General features: G+C 41.5%; 1 protein-coding gene across 2 annotated transcripts in view; it reads right to left on the reverse strand.

Moving 5' to 3' along the window:
* Positions 1-15,197, reverse strand: part of DRC8 (dynein regulatory complex subunit 8) — a 31,314-nt gene extending 16,117 nt beyond the window's left edge. For both annotated transcript variants that reach the window (XM_086744705.1, XM_086744704.1), the window contains exon 1: positions 15,000-15,197. In XM_086744705.1, the coding sequence (XP_086600831.1) occupies positions 15,000-15,027 (28 nt within the window). In that variant the 5' untranslated portion in view covers positions 15,028-15,197. The remainder of the gene's footprint in view (positions 1-14,999) is intronic.
* Positions 15,198-23,114: the final 7,917 nt, after the last annotated feature.

The raw sequence follows: 23,114 nt of genomic DNA on the forward strand, positions 1-23,114 counted from the left end.
CAGATACTTGCAATTTTTTTCCTCATTTTCTCATTCTCATTTATTTTCCTACCACAGAGGCAATAAGAAGACAAAATGTCTTAAAATCCATTCCTTGGATACACTAACTGAAAAGAATATCCACTATCTTTTTCCTTTCCTGTACTATCCTTTGCTATATTCCCAGTTTGTTTAGCATGAACTAGACAAAACTCTAGATGCTGCCAGTTAAGTAAGACTGGCAGGGAGCTGAGACTCCCAAATTAATTCTGCTGGTTCTTTCAGACTGAATTGTTCCTCTTCAACTCGTCTAGACTGCTTCCCAGTACTCTGAGGCCCATTTGAAGCCGGCCTTTAAGCAGCACACCTGCCTCAGTTGTGACACTTCTTCAAAGACCACAGCTTCAGTCTTTGTAGGGAACAGAAGCAAATAGATGTGGCTCTGCCAGACTCTTGAGTAATGAGCATTTTAAAATGTGATTTATAGTTTATACAATTTGCGAGATTCTGCCATTCATTTAACTGTGTGAGCTTGCTTTCTTTTCTTCCTTGCGGCCAGTTGCTCTAATGGCTCAAAAAGGCAACCTTTCCTTTCACTGAAGAGAAACTATGTGCAGAAAAAAGAGGTGTCAAAAGAACGGGTAGGTCCACATTAAACAACCACCTAAAATGCTGGGGAATAGCATCTGCCTGCTGCTCACAGGAAAAGATTTAGTCCCAATGCAGCCCGATGAACGTATTTACGCAACGTGATACTCTGAAACTCTTTTTGTGCTATGTAAAGAGTAAAATTAAGGGCTGATTTGCTTAAAAACCGAGCCTACTACATGGTCAAAAAAAAGGTTTGGCCAAGAAGTAGAATTAGCTAAACAGATCTTATTCCTCACAGCTTTAATATGGAGTTAAAAACCTAGAAATGTGTCAAGATGCAGGAACAGATCCCCAGTAAGAAGGGAGACTGGTGCTATTCCTGAAGAATGCCACGTTCCCTTTAAGGGCATTTCCCAATTTATTATCTAGTATACCGGGCAAAAGGATTAAAGAGATGAACTAAAAAGAAAAAGAGATTTGTCTTTGATGTTCGCAGACACTGTTTCATCTGACCTCTTCCAAAATCCTTCACAAAACCACTAATGGAAATAAGGGCATCAAAACCAAAAACAAAACCAACCAAACAAATCTGACAGTAGTTGTACAATGTTTATTTGCTTAAACACAAAGCAAAAAACCAATAAGATACTTCACAGTTGCAACTCTGAGGAGGTTATCAGTTAGCTCTTGTGAGATCTAATCAGGCTTTTAAGCAAGTGTTAACTGGACCATCACCTAGGTCAAGATATTAAAAAGCAGTCACAATACTCAGCATCACCAGCACAGGTGAAATCTCAAACACTCTCAAATAAGCGCATTAGTTTTATCAAGACATTCTGTTTCCAGAACAGGAAAGCCAATGTGCTGTCATAAGATCAATTTTTGGTAATGATATCAGCGTAAGGTGTTCCTATGCTACTGCTTCTCTTTCCTAACTCGAAAGCAAAGTATACAACTCCCTAAATTATTCTGCCACAAATGTTGGTGTTGCCTTCATATTAAGCATGGGGAGCTTGACTGACTTAAAAATAATTCTGAAACCTTACCCCACCCCAAAGAAAAAAACCTTACAGCATTTAACTAATTCTGTTTTAAGGAAATTACTGAGGAAAAGGAACACAGGGAGAAAACAATCTTGAGGTTATTTGAATCTGACTTACTGGCAAGACTTTTCTGCTCTGTAGAAGAACAGGCATACATTAGATTTTTTCTAATGACCTTCTGAATTCCAGAGTAAGCCTAATGTACAGTCAGCCTAATATGCTGGAACAGTAACTGTATGCCATGCTCTAAAACTATTGAGGCAAGAGACATATTTTTTCTCCACTCTGTACCTCCTATAGCATGTATTATATTAATATATTAGATATTAGAAAAAAAAAAAGGAACAATATTATTAAGCTGTAAGCTTGTGGAATATGCAATGTTATTTCTTTGTGTCTTGTGATACATAATGAAATAATTTAAGATATGAGTTCATTGAAGAGTCTTCATCCTGGAAAGACAAATCAAGTAGATTTTGAAGAAAAACAAGAGGTTTATAAAGCAGCTTGATTCTTAAAAAAAAAAAAAAAGGATAAACTCATTCCTGAACTGCAATCTGAAGAAAACAAGTTGATGTAAAGTATTGATGGCACCAATGGGAAATGTGTCACCTGAGTTTAGCCATTCAGATTGAATGAAAAGATAAAAGATGCAGATTCATTAAAATTAGTATATGCGAGTTCCCAAGAAATTAGCAGACTGAGGTCTTCACTGACAGTGGTACCTACTCCAATTTGGGGATCCAAGCTATGGCCTGCAGACTCAGGAAAGGGATAACGCTTTCTCTCCTGGATGAGAAGCATCCCATGTTATCACAGATGATACTTAGGCAACCTGAACTTTGGTCTGTTTCCTGTAGAAGATAAAAAAGCTTAACTGGTTTCTGCAAAGGTCACTTTCAAGCATTCTTCAAAGAAGTAAAAATGGAGTCTCAAGAACAGGAAAAGCTTTTTCTTTCATGTTTTTCAAAATTGTTGACAACTAGCCATATCATTGCTTCCTATTGTTTACATTTGTGGCAGCATACACCATGTGGTATTTAGATAAACAAGCAAACCCCATCATCAGTGTGAATCAACAAAACCAAAGCCCTGCACTCATCATTCTGTATGCAAGTAACCTTGGGCTAAGAGCATAACCTCACTCACCCTATTGTCATACCTCTTTTCCTAATGGTAGTACATGTGAAAGCTGAAAAATTACCTGGTTATTTCCATCACAGTAACTACTTTACTAATAGAGAATAAAATTAAAGAGACTATATTTTAAAATAGATACATAGAATAGAGCTCTCAGAGCAGAGCAATCAGAATAATCTTCACACGGCCCCATGGCACATGGTGCAAATAACCATGAGAACAAAACCACTAGCAGAAATAGGGTTTTAGAAAAAAACAGGTAATTAATTTGATGTCTGATAATAAAATACAGGCTGTCAGTTTGATGAAGGACGTGGTTAACTGCAAAAGCTACTTCAAATTCTGACATAAAAATACAAAAGCCATTTTTTCCTTTTTGTCTTCCTTTACATAAGACAATTGTAACATGGGGCAAAATATATAATAAAGTGATGTAAAAAATTAAGCACTATCTTGACTCCAGCTTTGGTCATGGAAATGAGATTATTTTTTAGAATGATGCTAGTAAGAAAAAAATAAAAATAGTTCAGATCAACCACAATGGAAACAATTTGGTTATTTCAGTTAGAAGTTGACAAATCCATTAAAGATTTTTTTTTAAATTATATAATGACTGTGCATTTTAACCTCAAAGTTGAAAAATGCAACAATATATCAACATAGAAAGTATATCTAGTTTGTAATAGTCAGTTGGTGGCAACTAATGGAGCTACAATTTGCCAGTAACTTCACCTGATGAAACAAGATATCCTGAATATTATCCTAGCTTTTGCTTATTCAGTGGTATTTTAAATGCCATAGCATTCTAAGATGTTTTAATAGATGTTTATTCAGTGGTATTTTAAATGCCATAGATTCAGATGTTTTAATAGATGTGGGAACCAAAACTAACAAAACTAATGGGGCAATTAACAAACTAATTTAACAGTTGAGAAACTAAGTCTAGAAACTATTGCTGCTTTGATAAGCAGTCAAGCTTCTAGCTGCTCATAAAATTCTTAATCTAACACTATGGCATAGAACAAAACAGGCCATGGAGAATGCCAGGACAAGTTGGAAAAGAAGCCATAAATAGTCAATGCCTTTCATCACCTAGTGTATCCAAAGGTGTTTAAATCCACAGTTCACACTGCCCCCAAAACACAATTCATATTAAAGTTTCATTGATTTGAAAGGGAATATCCACCATTCACTAAGTTCTTGTCCCAGTTATCTCTCCCCAGAGGTGCTGGAGTCATGATTCAATATTGTCTACTGCCTCCCCTTCTGGATCAAATATAGTTCTTCATCAATGGAAAAAAATATTTCTTTCCCTTGTGGTACACATCCTTAAAGGTCATGAAATCCATTTTAATGCTGTCCCTTCTGCTTGTTCTTGCAAGATGCCACTATTTTGCCTGGTCTGTGCTGGGCAAACAGCCCTCACACCAGTCCACAGAGATCACTCAGTATCCTCAGTACTTGATAATTCATACCTATCTGCCCTGATTCATAATGACATGAACAGCTGCTGTATTAAACCTGACTCCCACATCCTCACCAGGATCCTATTTGCTTGTTCTGTCCAAAGTTTGCACTGTATTTCTCAAAGCCGGGGGGATGCAGATGGCAAAGTATGTCAGCATGAACTCCTAGAGGAACTACAACCACTGCCTGGTCTTGCTGCAGATAATGCATTTGCCCACAGGAATGGAGACGGGCAAATTACAAGGGATACCCTTGCTACTTCTGCAAATTCCTTGACAGACTCTTGCTCTAACACAATATTGCCCATATGTTGGAGAGGACCAATAAACCACTATTTTCTGCATCACTTCCTATGCTATGACCCTGACACCCTCCCTGTGCCCAGGCTTCTGGAACAGAGACATTAATTCTCCTGGTTTCACCCAATTCTTTCTGGAGAACCCCAGAAAGAAAGATTGCAATTTGTTTGTCAAAGAAATAAAAGGCATCAAGACTTCCTACATATAAAATGCAAAGCAAACTTACTCTGAACTTACTGAAACTGCTAAAAACAAAAGCAGAACTTGCAAGTGAAGGGAAGAGGGGCAGGGAATGTCGAATGTTAGGAGTGACTGAGTGGGACTGGGTTCCACCAGGAATTCTGCTACTGTACAGTGCTCCTTATAGCCTGTAAAAGCCCACTAAGTGCTCTTCAGGGCTGGAACGTGGCAGGTTTGCTGTGGGGAAGGCATATGGAAGATGGACTGCATGGACAGGTGCTATTGAAAAAAAGCAGCAGCACGTGCTGAGGATGTAGTAAGGAATATGACGCTGCCTTTCCTATTAACTGGCTGAGCTCCTTACACAGAAATGCACACAGGCAGAGGTGGCTGACACTGCTGGTCGACGCTGCTCACTTTGCCCTGGAGCACTGTTCCCTCTGGGATAGCACCCCTTTGCTCTCCTGAACCTCCTTGCCTGGCTTCGCACTTTTGTCACAATCTTCGCATCTCTTCAGGCACTGCACATGCCTGTGGCCATGGCAGTCTAGATCCAGCTCCAGGTGAAAAGACTTATTTTTCAGGAAAAGGAAGGGGGTGATTAGTCTCTCCTCTGCCCTACAGGCAAGAAAATCATTCCTCCTTGCTGTTCAAAGAGTTCCTGAGCAGCTTGTTGGTGAGGGCAAGCTAAATCTGCACAATCTGGGGACATATGAGGGAAGGATGTTACAATCATATCGTTTGCTAGGGAAAACTCCATTCCCTTGTAGGCAGTTAGTCTGAGGGATGAAACACAGGTGTATATCAATCCATGTCAGTGACAGCACCTGATGCATCTCAGGAAAGGCTCGATAAAATATGCCCTGATGTTCTTACTGTACACACTCTGTGTGCAGATATGCTATATCTACATATATACCTATACATACCAAAGCACCAGTCTTCATAAGCATCCGCGGAGAAGCCTACAAACCTGTGAAATGACCAAGGAATATTACCTAGCTATACTCAGCTAGAGTTCAATTTTCTCAAACCTCTGCACTAGCTGACGTTTGCTGAGTGATCAATTTTTCAATTTTTTTTTTTACTTTTTTTTTTTTTTTGTGGGATGGTATGGAAGAAGTTCTTGCCACTTTCACCGCACAAAACGAATTTCAAGATTTGGTCTGCATCTGCCAAAGAGGAGAGATGGAGGTGCAGTGGCTGGCTGTTTGGTATGACCATACATCTGGGATGTGGCATGCATCGTGTTCCAGATCAAAGCAAGTAAGACGAGACAGACTCTGGCAGGGATTCCTGAGCATTGCAAGCCCAGGCAGCGGCCCACAGCAGCACCGAGATGAGCTAGTCCAGCCCTTGGAAGTGCAGGTGTGCAGGTGGGGGCCAGGATTTGCATACAGCACTAGATTCTCCTGCTGATGAAGTGTTCTGGACCTACCAGCACGCTCAGGAAAAAAAGTCAGAAAACCACAAGTTGGCCTAATTCAGGTTAAAATTGCATGACATTCTGACATTTCCTAGTGAGTAATTTGTAAGCCATGCTACAGCATTGCTTTTAAATCTGCAAGGAAAATCATCCCCTGCCTTGCTGGTGGAAGTAGGCAGAAGCCCTTCCATCAGGAAATTGCTGGATTCACACATACACAGCATCATAGGCAGTTTTTCTGCTCTGTCTTGACCAGCCAGGATGATGTTGTGCGGGAGGGTTAGTAGCTACCTGTAAGTAGCAGGGAAGTACGCAAGCCAATACTCGGCACCCAGCCCTCCTCCAGCTCCAACTTACTGTTCTGCTACTGCTGCTCTACTGACTGTATGCAGCTTCACCTAGCCACAGCCCTGAGCTCCGCCTGCCATCTCCCACTGTCCCTCTGGCTGTTGGGGGTACTGCAGTTAGCACCCAGTGACAAGCACCTTGCTGTTCAAGTTCACAGCTCTGTATTACATTTTTCCCTATAGCTAAGACATTTTTATCACCCTGAGTGCAGTCTCTCTGAGCTCTGAAACAGTCAATAGTGAGAGCTGATGCCCTGACTTGACCTTCTTAAGCGCCTTACTCCTTGTATCCACTGGGAACCAAAAAGAATGCTCTGTGTATGCCCAAACTCCAGATAAAAAGTAGGGATACTCTCTTAGAGACTGAAAGAATCTGGAATCATCATTACTTACAGCAGAAATGCTTGGCAGTCCTCCTGAGCATCTTTCAAAACACAACAGCACCTACCTTGACCATACCAGTTTCTCTCTTCCCAGTTTTCACAGAAGTCTGCCCACACTTTGTGCATTTATTGCTGCAGTGTCCTTGCAGAAAAGCCAGCTTCTTTTTGTTTTTCCCAATATTTGGTCATGTGTTTAAAATACTTTTTTTCCTCAAATCTGTTTCACCTTTTTGCACTTCTTGGAGGGAAGAGTTGGATGAGACAGGCCTCAAAACTCTGGGATGGGACAGTTAGAGTGACCTTACAGGACAGAAAAAGCTATTGAGTCCTGGATCATAATGACACGCATTTTCATTTGATAAGCTGTCAAATATTTTATGTCAGGAGTAGCTGTAACATTTTTAGAGCAACAATCAGGACCCAGCATGAAATGTTCAACTATAGTTCTCAGGATTTGGCCCTGCCTGTTTTCCCAAGCAGTTGGCCATAGCCATGCTGCTTTAGTTCCACAGGTCTCACAACTGTTGCAGATTATTTCTTTGGAAGCAGCATGCAATCAAGACTCTCAGGAAGAAACATGTATCCAAATTGGACCTAACAAGTCTCAATTATGACCTAGATTTCACCCAGCCAAGCACATAATCATTTCGCAGCTACTCAAGTGGTGACTTCACAAAGCCTGGAGCTTCATGAGCCAAAGCAGCAAGCTCTGAGTAATGTCACTCACCCTAATCATTTGCACAGGTCCAGCTCTGACAGCAAAACTCTCCTTCTGCTAGCTGGTGTCCACAGACAAGCTGCCAAATACTTGCCATTGCATGCAGCCGACACTAAGGGCAGTGAAACAACATACTGTCGCACCATCTTGCAAAAGGCTGGGGGAAAATCCTCTCCTTTTGATATAAAGATCTCTTCTGTGCAGAGGATGTGGAGATATGCCTCCAGACATCAAAAAAAAAAGCAAGGAAGTCCCATCTATACATAGATCTGGATTGTCTCCTGTACACTTGTGATTCACAGAAAATATACAATCAATATCTTATATTTCTCTTGAGGAAAGTCACGATTTTATCCTTCCTACAGTGAAGTGAAAAAATGCCAGCGCTTGACATTTGTTACCCTGCAAAAATAATTGTGACACTTTTTAAAAAGTCAATACCAGTTGCATGCAGCCCTTTTCATAAGGCAGAGATAAGCTCAACATAAATCTCCATTAGGGATGTCTTGCACATCCCTGAAATCCCAACTCTGGCAGTTGTATACCAGTCAGCACTCCTGTTGTAGCTCAGAGTTGGCAAAAACAGTAATCTCCACTGTTGCAATTTGTTCTATATCTTTCATCTCAGCCACACCTGGGATATAATGAAAGAGTTATGTCTAGCCCATACTTATATTCTCTTTCATCACCAACAGCAAGCTGCCCTGCGAGGATATATAGCTCTCCTGGTGATGCTCAGAGTCTTGCTATACCTCCAGCTGCTGCTGAAAAAGAAGAGCTTACACAGGCTGCGACACCAGCAGAACACAACCCATGCTGCTATGCTGTGTGGTCGCAGAAGGCATTTGTCTCCATTTTTCCTGGGCTCTCCATGAGTGCTGGCCCCAGAAGCAGATGGCAGAGCCACAAAGGACAACCCCAACACCCACAGCCTACAACACATATGCTCCACTGAAACGCAGTCATGCACGCGCTGCTGTGTGCCCTGCAACAGCAGCTCACTCTGCCACTGACGTGGGATGGCCCCAACAGGGCACTCTGTAACCTGTCACCAACAGCGCGCACATACATCCGATTGCAAGCATGGCAGCACCAAACATCTCATAAACTGAATATGCCTACTAAACTGCCTCTGCACGCTGATTGCTCAAGTGGTCAGGAACCAGGGACCAGAATCAAGTGGATATCAGTGCTCTGAGAATTCATTTATTTTAAACATAAGCCATTATAAAGTTTAACTACAGCACCACAGTAGCGCTGCTACAATACCGCAGTTTGTAAATGTTCTTCTTTTGAAAGAACAGTAATGGGAGAATGAGGGGTTTTAAGTATGACTTCTAACACATGATGTTACGATGTAACGTACCACAAGCTCTCCAATTTGCCTCACAGGGCCTCAAATGGTTTAAAAACCCCACAGTTTCTAGACCACATATGCGATTCTATCTGCACTGCTCTGGAGTGAGGGCTTTGACCAAGCAAAGGAAGACTGTTACAGTGAAATACAATGGCATGGGATTACAGCGGTTTGCTGCACCTCCTTGTTTTTTAAAGAGTTGTCTTGAAAGTATCACTTACAGCACTAAATCACTTTCTTTACATATTGTGAATGAATATGAACCTCCAATTTTCCTTTTGTTTGCCTAAGAGTAATATTCTGAATTTGAACAGCATTTCAGCTGACAAATTGAAGACATTCATATTTATCATCAATTTATCATCAATGGGGAATAAGACTTACTTCTATAACCATTTGAGGCAGGCTAAGCTAAAGGAGAAAGTTGTCAAACAGGGAAAAAAAAAAAAAGGATACAAGCTGTCATGGATAAATTTCAGAATTCATGTCTAATTTTCAACCTGACCAAGCAGTAACGGTCCAGAACCTCCTATGACCTTACATCAGTGACACAATAATCCTTAGCATTTTTAGGATGGAGCTTGGTAAGCTTTTCAAAGTTATGGTTGTACACAGCCCCAGACTGGACTCAAGGAAATCCCTTCCAATCTTACATCCATGAGGCTTTCACATACTACCCACACCTACATAATACTGAACAGGAAGGATGTCACATTTAAAAAAAGTTGGGAGTTTTTATTTTCTTAAAGATGGACATTTACAATTAAAGACCATTTATAAAAATATCTCCCGAAATCTGTCAGATAGCACATAATCCAACCTCAAAAGCCATGGGAGCCAGAGGTAGGGTTTGGGACCTCCTGCCCCTTACCATGCCAACAGTTTTTACCTCCGCACTGGGTACCTGCGAGCTCCATATAGGGCGCTCCCCGCTTCTTTGGCCACCCTCTGCAGCACCCTCAGCCCCATCTCTGACTGTCCCATGCCCTTCCTGATGTTGCCGCTGTGCCAGGCATGAGGCCCACCTCTGCACAGGCTGGGCTGGGACAATGCTGCCGCAGCTACTTCTCCCCTCAGGATACCTCACAGGATGTGTGGGAGCTATTTTCAGCTTCTGCCCCCCATCTCAACCAGACCCCCGTGGCAGAAACAGAAGGAGCGGCAGCTGGACCCCATGGCAGGATTTGGCTGGTGCAGAGCAGTGGTGTGACCAGCACCCCTATCTGCATGGCCACCTCCCTCCTGGGGGCTAAACGCTGAGCGTGTACATCAGGCTCATGTCAGAACTCTGTTACCCAATAGGACCATTTCCCTTCCACAACCTTTAGCCTGCCACATCTTATTCCCGATAACAATGAAGCGGTATCTGTTCACGCAAAATAAAGGTACTCCTAAACTGCTAAAAAAAAAACAACCCTTCAGATCTCAGAATAATTAGTATGTAGACATGGAAATTCTTAATAACATGTTAACTATAGTTGGAAAGATAATTTGTGGGAGTTCTCGAGCTCCCTGTCAGCACTGCGTATCTGCTGATTGGCATTGTTTAACAGACAAAAAAGTTTAAAGCCTTTCTGCACACTAGCCAATTTTTTATTCAATAAGTCAGCTAGAAGTAGAGCCAAACTGAAAAACTTCTGCCATTTTATGCACCATGGAAACAAGAAATCTGTCAATCTGCAATTACCTATTCTACATCCATCTGAGATTAACTTTTACTGCAGGAGTATAGCCAAGAGGATCGGATCTATAGCCTGTGTTTGTCCCTGGTAGATGGACATAATTTTTTTTTTATTTCACTCTCAAGTAAGTACAAATATTAAAACATAACTCAGATTCATGTCAAGGTGCATGTTAAACTGCTTTACAGTCTAATAAAAGCTATAAACTTTTCTCTTCATGTAATTTCTCACAGCAATGTCAACAAGATGATACAAAAATATTCATAGTCCTCACCTGTAAATTCCTCTGTGATAAAACCACACACTGACTTCGTAACTGATATCATATATTCAGATTTTCTTCTAAAGCTGAAATATTGCTTGTTTGAGCCCTGGGAAAGCTACTTAAACAACTCCTATTAATTTTGCAATTTTTCCATAAATGAAACACTGCCACTTTTTAAATTAGAGATAATTTGTCTGATAGAGTACTTTAGCCTGAAGGTTTATTGTGAGTGTTTAATCCACACCTTTTGTACCTTTCAAAGGCTGATGCTTATTTGTAAAACCCTCAAAAACACATTTTAAAAATCCTCAGTATGGCACGATGCTTAAATGTACTCATGTGCTTAAGCATCACGTGCATCATATTATCCCATTCAGTGGGATTCCCCAAAGCCATACACAGCTTAAGTGCTTTTCTGTGTCAGGTTTGAAACTCTCATGTTAATTAAGTGTGCTCCAAGCAGAATTAATGCTTACAGCTGCCTACAGTGCTCCTGGCAGCTACTAGGCTCTCTAAGCTTGGACTTGCAACTTTATTAAAACAGAATGAACAGTGATAGCACATTTTCAATAACTCTAGCAATAAAGAATCCAGGCAGAGGGAAGGTTTAGATTCTACCCAGAGACACGGGAGGATTCAGCAGGTCAGGTGAAGCAGGGGCAACTCTACTTCTTTCCAAAAAGATAGTAGTTGTATGGGATACGTATCTAGTTCTTACTAAACGTAAACTCCAGTAAATCTCTGATTTCACCAGCATGCCAGGCAAGCAAACCAGAGCAGTTAAAGAGCAGATGTATATGTATGATTGAACACACTGTTACTGTATTTACATAAGGCACCAATATTGGGGTGAAAACTCTTTCCCATCTCCACTAAAAACTTCCACATGATTGTTTCATAAATGGGGAAGAGGATCTGTGAGGCCTGATTAAATACTGCAGCTGTAACTCTAACTAACCAGAACAACTACTAATCATTTACCAGAGAAAACCATCATCGCAGAACGGTTATTCTCCACCTCTGTAGGTCTTTGCATCAGAATCAGGTACCTTTCTGGAAGACATCTGTTATCCAGAACTAGTTATTCAGTTTCATTTGGGCGTAAGTAGGTGAATCAGGAGCTCAGACTATTTCATGTACTTCCTTTTGGATTAAAATTCATGACTTATTAATTGCATTTTAAATATGTGCTAACTGGCACAAAGAATATGGTCTTAGAAAAATTCTAATACTGATCAAATACATAACATTACCATAATGATATAGGAACACTGAGCGTTCTCTCCTTTATGTACTTTCATGTGATTTCCTAAAACCCAGCTGGAGAAAAATAAGTCTTGTCTTCTCTCTAGTTCAGGCACTACCAATCTTACATTCTGCCTTCAGGTTCTAGTAACATCAGTATTGAGATCAGAGATATTAAAACTTGGAAAATCTGTCACGTTATGTCAAATTACAAAGGAAGTATCTGAGAGCAAATGGAAGAACAGACAGACTGAATTAAGTAGCGGAAAAGGGGAAAGAAACAGAATGATAGGAGAGAAGATACAGACAAGTATACAGAAGAGAAAGAATAAGCAAAAAGTCTAGCGTAGTCAGATGGGTATGAAGAAAAAATATTAAACACTGTTGAAACCACAAATGTAGGGATAGAAAGTAATACATAAAACATGTAGCTACAGATAGTATGGGCATGATCCCATTAACATTTATGCCCATACAAGATTTTATTCACAAGAACTGCATAAATCAGGGGGTAATACTTATGCAAGTAACATGATATACAAGAGGTTGCAGGATTTGGCCTTTCACCATTTTTCCTGTGTACATCGTGCACATGTGTGAAACATTTAAGCAGGCATTTTAAGTTTGAAGAAGATAAAACTTGAAAATAATAGGACCTAAGGGAAACCTTTACCGTGAAAGCTGGTGGAACTGTAGTTCTACAAAGAAGCGCGAGGAATACCCTAAAGACTAATTATTTGACAATATAACTAATGTTATTGTTCTGTTTGAAGCGTAATAAAGTAAAAGTTGTCATTTGCATAGACGTGGAATGCTTGTCAGAAGAAAGGATGATCAATGCATGAATCCAGAATTGGGGAAACTTAATTAATCCTCTAACTGCTATCTGCAAGAAGTCTGAAAGGAGCTCTGAAGTAGGTGTAAGCAACTTACGGGATTGCTTCTGCAGGCTAATGAGACACTGACTGTTAGCTTACCTCAACCATGTTTGTAACAATGAGACACCCTTATAGAGCAATAACCAACTGCTCTGCCTAATAACAGACTGTGATCCTCACAAGTGACAGAAGGTAAGTCAGATGCTTTGTCTGTGTGATACAGGTTATTGTTCTCACTCTACAGACAGGAAACCAAAGTCCAGTATGTCACTTTCCATGATCCATCAGGAAGTTTGGCAGGGCCAAGAATGGAGTTTATAGGTCAAGGTCGTTTAGGATGACAGCACAATTTTCCTCTAGAAGATGACATCTGATATTCTAATGGGAATAGTGTTTTACAGGATGTTAAAAAACATGAAGTGTAAAAAAAAAAAAAGAGTCTGTCTTCAGTAATACAGTAATTTAACTTCTTGCAAAGTATTCTCACTTTGAAACTACAAAAAAAGAGCATTAAAAGCCATTAATCAAGCAATCAAAAACCCATGACCTTCCTTTTCTAAGAGTTTCTTTCTGCTTGCGCATTGACAAAATGGTGCAAAATCTCAATATCATACATATGGGCGCCCAAAATACTCAGAGTCAGAACTTCCCAATATTATAGTTATCCTGCCAGAACACCAGATTCCCTCTTCTCAGATGGCTCGGCAGACTTCTAGGCTGTTATCCTATCATCTCTATCCACCTCTGCCAGCACTGTACCTCAGCTTCATTTACAAAACTGGAAAGATGCAAAATAAATATGCTTTCACAAGACTAAACAAAAATGAAAAATGATTTTATATCATAATAATATAATATCAAAATAACACTTTAAGAACAGTCCTTACTGAAGCTACATCAGTCTAATTTCTTAATTTCTGCAACATATCTATTCTGCAAAGTGCATGCTAGAAATACTTCTACCAAAATCAAATTACTCATTCAGCACCATCCACAGCAACTATTTATACAGGACTTTTCTAAGGAACTTACTGAATTTCTTTACTAAATAATACAAAATAATCCATTATTTAGATTACTTCAAATAGAATGTTCAGAATTTGCAAACTATTACAACACACACAATTTTACTTATGGAAAGGATGGATTTCAGAAGTCACAATATTGTGAGTTTTACAGAAAGTTTGTTTTCCTTGAAATGATTCTTGAATATCCTTGCAGAAGGAATTACCTTTAGCCTGTAAAATATAATTTCTGGCAAGGCTCCCTAAAGCAGTACACGCTCGCCTCTAAAAATAAGCCATGCTGCTCTCAGCAGCACAGATTACATTTTCCTGGCAGAGAGAGCCCGACGCATCCAGAAATGACTGCAAGGGGCGATGGCCACCTGGCTCCAGCGGCCGGCTCGGCCCTCCCGCCTGCTCTGGAAGCCACCCCAGGCCGTGACCCCGCTGGTCAGCCTCGCCGCCATGAACGCCGGCTGCGCCCTGCCCGGCAGTAACACAACCATGAGGCCGCCAGCAGCCGTGGCCATCGCCCGCGGGCGGTACTGACCGCTGGTGGCAGAACAGGGGGCGGCGGGTGGCGGCCCCCGCGACAGGGAGTGCTGGGGAGAGGCCGCTCGCCCTGAGGTGGGGCCAGGCCTGAGGCGGGGGCAGTGGTGCGGCCACCTCGAATGGGCCAGGGAGGCTGGGGGGGCCGTTTATATGTGTATGTAAATATGTACGTGTGCATGCATTCAGAGAGAGATATATATATAAACATATGCACAAAACACATATGTACACATTTGTGCCCCTCCGAGCGTGTCCGTGTGCCATCTCGGCAGCAGCCCCGGAAACAGCAGACCCCAGCGGCCGCCGCTTGTCCTGCCGCCGGAGGCCGCAGGCGGCGGCGGCGGCGGGGCGGGCCCCGCAAGGCCGGCGCCCGGCGGCAGCCCGTCCCACCCGCCAGCCCTCCCGCACGCCCCGCGGGGCTGGAGGCCCCGGCCCGGCCTTACCCTCGCCGCTCCCCTCCGTCTCCGCCATGGCGGCAGCCCCGAGCCGTCGCCATGGCGACGCGGGCCCAGCCGGGCCCTCTCCTCCCGCCGCTGCCTTCCCTCGCCGCTGCGGGGAGGCCGGCTGCCGGAGGCCTGCCCAGCGGGCCGGGACAGGCTGACAGATGCAGCCGCTTTCCCTCCGCCCTGCAAAGCCCTTCACTTGCGGCCTTCGCGGCCTGCTAAGATAGAAAGCAAGTGAAAGATGATGGAAGTAGTTTGAGGGAGGCTCTGCGCGCCGGCCCCGAGTACTGCACCCGGCAGGGAGCCACGGCCGCAGTCCTCCCAAAACGTTGATCGAGCCCAAAATTTGGATCCCAGTGCAGAGGCCCAGCCCTGCTGCCAGGCCCTGAGGCCCCATGCCGCCCCATGCAGGGGCTTAGGGCATCACTCCGGTTGTGCTAAAGAGGGGACCCTTCCCTTTGTGACCCAAACCCACACTTGGCCTGTGAGGTGGGGTCAGTGCTGCACCCCACTGCCCTTGCAGCCAGGTAACAAATGAGCCCCTCAAACCTGCCACTTCACAGTACTCCATTTCTCTTAGAAATAGTTTTCCCCAGCAATCGCAGAGATTTCCATGTATCTGAGCTCTAGAAAGTGAAAGAACATTTTATTCTAAGTACCATCACGCCAAAACAGCTAAAATATTCTTAGGCATATTAAATAAAACTGTGCAGTTTAAATTTAGCTGTGTGTTTTAGCAGACACGCTTGCAATGCCTGGTTCTTCTGACTCTAAAACAACTGTGAAAGTAGATAAAATATAAATATTAATATTCCAGCAAGATGCAGCTATATATTCATAAAAAATAAATATTTATGAAATTCCTAGAACTAAAACCTTGTCCTCACCACAGCAGGTGCCTGTTTGTCAGATGTTAAATTTCTGCAAGGCCCATGTGGATGACTGCTCCTCAAGGGCTCATCTCCACCTCTCAAACAAACAGTTATGATGTGCTCAGTATTCACAGAAGCCTGAAATTTCAAGAAACACATTGAGCCCAAATAGGACTTATTTGCTTTAAAAGAATCACTTACTTTTTTATAACATTTTAACATTTGCGATTTGCCTTTCAGCCACTTATTTCTGCATTTTTATTGAACATAGCTCAGAGTAAAGAGGGTATAATAGATACCCAAGAGAATACATCTTTACTCTGTTGGGAAAACAGCTGATTATGCTCTCTAACGAAGCTGATCTCTCTGAAAGGTTATCTACAGACTTCAACGGTTTACTAAAGTAACTATTTCAAATTACATGTTTGACTACAGGAGTAACACAGATTTGTTTCTTCTCAAACTGATAACAGACATTTTGTTGAGAAAGCACAGCAACCAAGATAGAGGATGCAGCAGCAGCAGAAGGAAAGGCTCTTATTTTTCAGTCTTACAGGGGTCTGATTTCTTGTTCCCTCAGCCCCTCCAGGCACAAAACCTTTGTCTTTCCTGGTTGTAGAACTATGGTGGTGGATCAGCCACATGTTTGAAACGGAAGAAAAGTGTGAAATACGCTGTCTGGCAAGCACAGAGCATTCTTATCACTTTCCTCCCCTATCTTAAATGTGGAATTTCAAGTTCTCTAATAATGTGCTCCAGTATTAGATTTCTTCTGTCATTTTCTGGATCATCTGATTCATCACAGGATGTTTAGAGCTCTTCTACAAATGCTACATTAATTCAAAGTGTTTAATAGATTTCCCTGATAAATTCTTTTAAAAATCCTGTTCTGGTCATTCAGGTTTTCACACCAAATCCATACCCAAAATATGAACAACATTCAGTTTTAAAATAGATGCAAATATTGCTTATTGTGGAAATTTATTGAGAATCTTGTGGATTTACAGTAGCCTTTGACTTTAAGTGAGTCACTGCAAATATGACGTGATAGGACAGTAATTCCACTCAGGCCACTACTTTTATCCTCTTCCCAGCAATTTCATCAGGACTTGCACTTGGCTTTCCTCACTACCCTTATATATTTGCCACACGCTTGTCTTTTTTTCCTCCAAGAGGGATGGTAACGAAAGCAGTGTGTAAAAGCCAATGAAGAAAGGGGAAATTGTGAAGTACACAACAGATACAACACATTGTGTATGCCACAATGCCTATGTCCCATTGTAGGAGGTGACTTCAGCCTGCACTGTTCAGAAAATATAAAAGTATTGGTCAAATCCTAGATGTTTAGGTTTGATATCTTTAGCCTAGCTGCAGAATCTTCTGTCACTTACAGCTAATACTAACTTCAGCAAACAGTGTTTCACTTCGTTCTGCCTATGTTATTGAGATTCCACTCAGGACAATTGCTGTAAATCAAAGTGCTTCATCTGCATTGCCTTCTCCAGCCTGGAGTTTCCTTTTGCTTGCAACAGCTTGCAGCCTGTTTTCCTGTCAGCACCTCTTTTCCCTTCTTCCCCCAATTCCTGACACACAGGGGTTTGGTGTCTTGCCTGACTCCAGGAGAAGAACAAAATATGGAATGAGAAAGCACTTCAAAACAAGAACTCGCTGCTTTAAATTTTCCTGGGAATATATCTTGAAAAGTATATGTAGGAAAAAAATTTCAACAATGATAATGCAGATCAAATATTGGACCTGAACCACATGACTGTTTCCCTTCTAACTTAGCACACAGACATCTCAAACCAAGGGTATGAGTGGGCTGAAACAACTAATCGCATTTTGGCACAGACAAGTACAAAAGGAAACCCAGAACTACTAATTCAACAGCTTGAAATATCAGCTGCTGCATGCAAGATCGTTAAAGAGCTCCTCTGAAGAGAACATACCCTTTTAAAATTGTAATTTTTCATTTAAAAAAATGTCAGAAAGTATCTCCGTGAAAAATATGGAAGAAACCAGCGTTGTTGATATAAAGCCTGAATCTGCTGAAATCTAATAGACGTAAGGTACCCTTGCCTCTGCACCTAATTTAGTCACATACATTCCTCAGCTATCGGGGACCTATCACACAATTTGTGTATTTTCCATGCACATGTTCAGAAATTTTGTTTGGCAATAAAAAACAGCTCTAAAATGGGAGAAGCAATGTCAAAGATAAAGTAGTTCAAGAAGGTATAGTAACTTCCTACAAAGTAGTGTGTGTGTCCCCCATGGTTTCAGGGTTGCAGCGTGTTTGGACGCATCTTTGCTCTGAGCACTTGTTGAAGACCTTCAGTATGGAACTCCCTCTGTGGGTCCTTGGGGACCGTATAACTGAAGACACAAAGAAGCATATTCATTTGCCTTTCACAAAGTAAGTACATTAATAGCTACGATCCTGTGACAGGAGTCTACCTATAGCTCCTCTGCAGCTAAATGGGTACAGCCCTACCACTCGGGAGCTGCTTCCGTGTTGCAGTACCCATGTTCACTGATATAACATGAATGACCCAAGTGCATTTAGCATCTCCATGCCACTCTTCCTCTGAGATCAGCAGCTGATCTGAGTGACTCAGAAACAGCTTCTTCAAAATAGAGTATTATCTAAACGTTATCTGTTCACCCAAATGATACACAGCGACCATATAAAAATGAGAAAAAGACTCCATCATTCTTTGCCTATGCTGTATCTTTTCTTTCAGATTTTGGGTAAATTACACTGAGAGCAGCTACCTCATTCCTTGATGCGTGGGAGGGAACACAGCTTCTCTTCTGGCTTGTTCTCTTTGTTACTGCAGAGTTTGATCCTATGCTTGGACTAGATGAAGAGAAGCCTAACAGTGTGGGTAGAGACAGACAAATAGGCATGCCCACCACTATTAGCTCTACCAGACTGCTGGTATTTTCATATTAACCTTATCTATCATAATTTTGTTTTCTTTTTGAAAAATAAAAGTCTTCCTGCTCTGACCTACAGAACAGCAAAAAGCACATAAATTGGGAGGGAGTTCCTTTATTTTTCATACAGCTGATAAATCTAGAAGCCCAAAATCAGATCTCTTAAATAAAATGTCAGGGTATGATTACATGAGACACAGGGAGTTCATTGATGCTGAAATGGGAGGATCCAGCTCTTTATTCAAGTCTTGCCCTTCGTTCGCTACTGCTGGCTGCACATCCTCCTTCTACCTTGTGCTGGCTCCCCCATTCATTGAGAGCAAATATGAGTCACTGAAATAGTAAAAAAAACAATCAATCAAAAAGTGAATAGTTTTCTGCCATATTAAGAAATTCAGTAAAGGGTCTGACAAGCATCTGAATCAGCACAGCCAGGAAATTGGACCATGCAATTAGAAGTGAGGGAGAAATAAGGAGGAAGGTAGAAAGGGTGAGATGTTCTTTTAGAGGGAGAAAGCTCAGTGTCTGGTTGTGTCTGTAAGTAAAACACAGAAAGAAGGAAAGGAAAAAAATAGACTTGAAGGCCGCTTATAATAGCAGCATCTCAAATCTTTCTCGGACCACGAGATGGCATTGGAATTGTCCTGGCAAATACCTCTTACTGCTCAAATACAGCTATGATCCCATGGATCTTTAGTTGCTCCTGTCTAGCTTCAAAAGAAAGCTGCATTTGAGGAAAAGTGGCTGAACATGCATTAAAAATGAGTTACTAGGAAAAAGGAAGCATTTCTTTCCCTCAGCAATATTCCCCAATGTCAAGGAGCTACTGGCAGAGCTTAGCCTCTGGGACTATGCCTAAAAAGCTGCAGCAGAAAAAAGCTCTCGCTTTTATATGTAAGTGCCAGGATGCTGTTCCCCATCCCACCCAGGCACAGAAATGGCCTTAGAGATCCACATATTTTAACCTTCAGACTTTATTACCATTAATTATATCTAGAAGTGAAGCCAGGATCCCAGAGAACACAGTAGCAGGAACAAAACACAATCATCCATCTGCCTAGCAACACGGGTTGCCATGAGTACTTCTCCCTGTGCTCCACAGGCAGCGGGGGCTCGCCACTGAACGCCGAGCCAAGTTCAAGGGCCCTGTACTGGTAAAGAAAGCCTGCTTCCTTGAAGGAAAACCGTGGTTTCCATATCCAAGACACCTGTGTTCCTCTGGAGCCTAGAAGGTGTTAGCCAGCTGCCTGAAATTCAGGAATGAGGGACTTTTGGAGCAGCAAGATACCGTCACTGGAGCCACTCTTGCAAAAGACAAAAGCAAGGAGGTTGGCAACATGAATGCAAACTCCATTCTTCCTTTCTCTGTTTCATTTGAAAATGTTCTTTGCACACATTTAAATACCATACCAAAAAATTCCCAAATAACATACTATCAAATCACTCAATTTACACACTTGGGAAGAAAAGAAAAACCCATGAGTGATACTGAATACATGGAAATGCTCTTTAACGCCTCTAGCTCAGGAAATCCTTGAAACACAAACTGTTTGTAGGAGGCTGAGAGAGTATTCAGGATATCCATTTGCCTGGTTCTCTACTGAGCTCCTGCTTTCGGCCTCACTAGAAGAAAGGATGCCCAAAAACATGGACCTTTGATATGACCCAGAAGGCTCGTTTTGGTGTTCTTAAAAAGTGAAAGACTTTGGTCGTTGTTTAATATTTAAGGGAGGCCCTCTAGTAACAGAGCTATCCAGAAGCTGTGTAAAAATAGAGATATATGAGAAAACACAAAATCATAGGTTTCAGACTGACACTTGGACAATCACAATTTAATGGCAATATTGAGCAGTGGAATTGTGTTTATGTTGCCAATATTGTGAATCAAGCCTTTAAAAAAAGCTCTTATTTCATTGCTTGTTATATAATAACATGTGGTTTAAGGGTATAAAGGCCATAGCATGGGTAAATTGGCCCAAAGTGCATTTTACAAAGCCATCAGCCATGACACAGGAGCAGTTAGCTTTGGGATGAGAGGAGGAACTAAGGCTACACATCTGAATGATCATATAAGGTGCTTAATCAGTTTACATGAGGCATGATATAGTACTTCTTAATACTCGGGAAAATCCTCCTAGCATATGAATAGCAGAACTACTTTCTTTTAGATCCACTGTCAAGATTATTCGGACATGGATATATTGCTGCACTCACCAGGCTGGCAATAATCAAAACCAAAATTAACCCAGGTATAAGAAAACCCATCAATTTAAGCACCTAAGATTTTTCTGTCTTCTTCAGAATGCAAGGTTTTGTTTATTAAAAAAAAAACGTAGACCATCTGTTTGTGAAGATAAAATGTGGAGAATTTATGTAGCATTATCCTTTTAAATCTACAGTAGGACAGAAAGGGAGAAAATCATATTATATAACAAGTCCCATTAACTTAAAGTGTTCAGGATTTCACTTTACAAGTCTGACCCCACTACCTGCTCATGTTAATTTCAGAATTTCAGTGGGAATAAAGTTAAAGTCTGGGGGACCAATGTTAATTTGATTCACAATTTATTCACCTTCTGGCACAGGATTAAGACTAGTGTTACAGCATAAGCATCACCTCAATACTCATTCATCCCAGTGGGTTTTTTTTTTATTCAAAGGGCTAATTGAATGGCTAGCTTGTTTTTCCAGGTTCATGACATTTTCTCTTTACTTAAATATAAGCTTTAACTTTGCAGAGATTATTTTCATTTGCATTAGAGATACTGTAGATACTGTTTTGTAAACTTTCCTGTATAGATGTACTATTGCAAAATGAAATTTGCTTTGAAATAAAAATATACTTTGCTGCTTTAAGAGGGGAAAAAAGGAACAGAACTAAGGCACATCTCAGGAATACATTCTCTACCTTTAGAATAAGAAAGAAATTGAATTCCTGTTTGATTCCCTTGTGAGGGATAGGAGACTTTGATGCACTGTGGCCAGAAGATAGATAACTGTATTAATGAAAATCTAATCTGTGTTCAGAGACTTTGCATGTTGGCTATGAATGTAAAATATTCATACCACAATAGACTGTTACACTGTCAAAAGCTGAAGTTCAGCCAATTTTACCAGGCAGAGATGACATTTTGCTGTATTCTTCATTCTAGGGAACAGGAAAAATAAGCCGTCAAAACTGCTCCTCCACTTGTAAATTTTGCCAGTGTAACTACTTAGATAAGTCATAAATCTAGAAATAGGAAGCATTTGTCTACAGAGCCACTTAGATATGGTAACTCAAGCTGAGAGGGGTAACAAATTCTTTGGATTGGTCAAGAGTTTTCAGTGGCACTGTGCCAGGGCAAGCAGAGGCACCACCTGCTCTTGTATCCCCTTCTCTGCCGTGCCCCGGGGCACAGCTCTGAAAAGATCCGCGTAGGGAACTGATTCAGCTAAAAAATACTCTTTTCTGTTGTTACGGTTGCCAGGTTGTCAGCTGGGCTAGTGCAGCAGAAGGGAGAGTATAAGAACTCACCAGGGCTGAGGAAACACAGACCTGCCACCAGGCAGCAGCCTGAGACTTCCAGCACAATCCTTTTGGAGGGGGCTTTTGGTCCATCGCTGGCTTGCCTTCTTCTAACTCAGGTGGCTGCTGTCCTGAACTAGCTTCAGTCGTGCTCCTTTCACATGGAGGCCTATCAAGGAAGCAAAAGCAGGGCTTGAAAAGAGAAACATCATCATTTATTAGACTAGCTGACAGAGATGGGGGGGCAAAAAAGATTTTTTAATGGACATATGACCCCTTTTTGAGCTCCGAAATAGAAGTTGCATCCATCCCTTCAACAGAATACAAAGGCAATCAAACAAATTTACCTTTATTATGTTACATGATAGAGACATTAGCCTTGTGGGACAGAAGGACAAGCAGTTATCACAAGCAGTTATCACACACAGAGCCCTAAGGAGTGGGGAAAACTGCAACATGCCAAACTGATTCTGATCGATACTGTAGATAAATGCAGATAAAAGACACTTAACAGGAAAAGGCACTTAAATATCCTGATAAAACCATTTAAATTGTCTTAGGGTTGGACATTCAGAGCTGTATCACTTAAGCATTTTTAAAGCTGTGCAATGAACCACATTGGGGAAATAACAAACAACCTGAAAAATAACCCAGGAAAAACAAATGGGCAACAATGTACTAATGGGTTATTTCTCTGTGAGAAGAGTTCGCATTTGCTGAATAGCCACATAATACTTGTACAGCAGAATGTAGGGAGCGACAACTGCTTAAGCCACAGTTGCTGATCAGACAGTT

Source organism: Chlamydotis macqueenii, chromosome 3 (genome assembly GCF_036417535.1).
Source record: "Chlamydotis macqueenii isolate bChlMac1 chromosome 3, bChlMac1.mat, whole genome shotgun sequence".
Taxonomy (NCBI): domain Eukaryota; kingdom Metazoa; phylum Chordata; class Aves; order Otidiformes; family Otididae; genus Chlamydotis; species Chlamydotis macqueenii.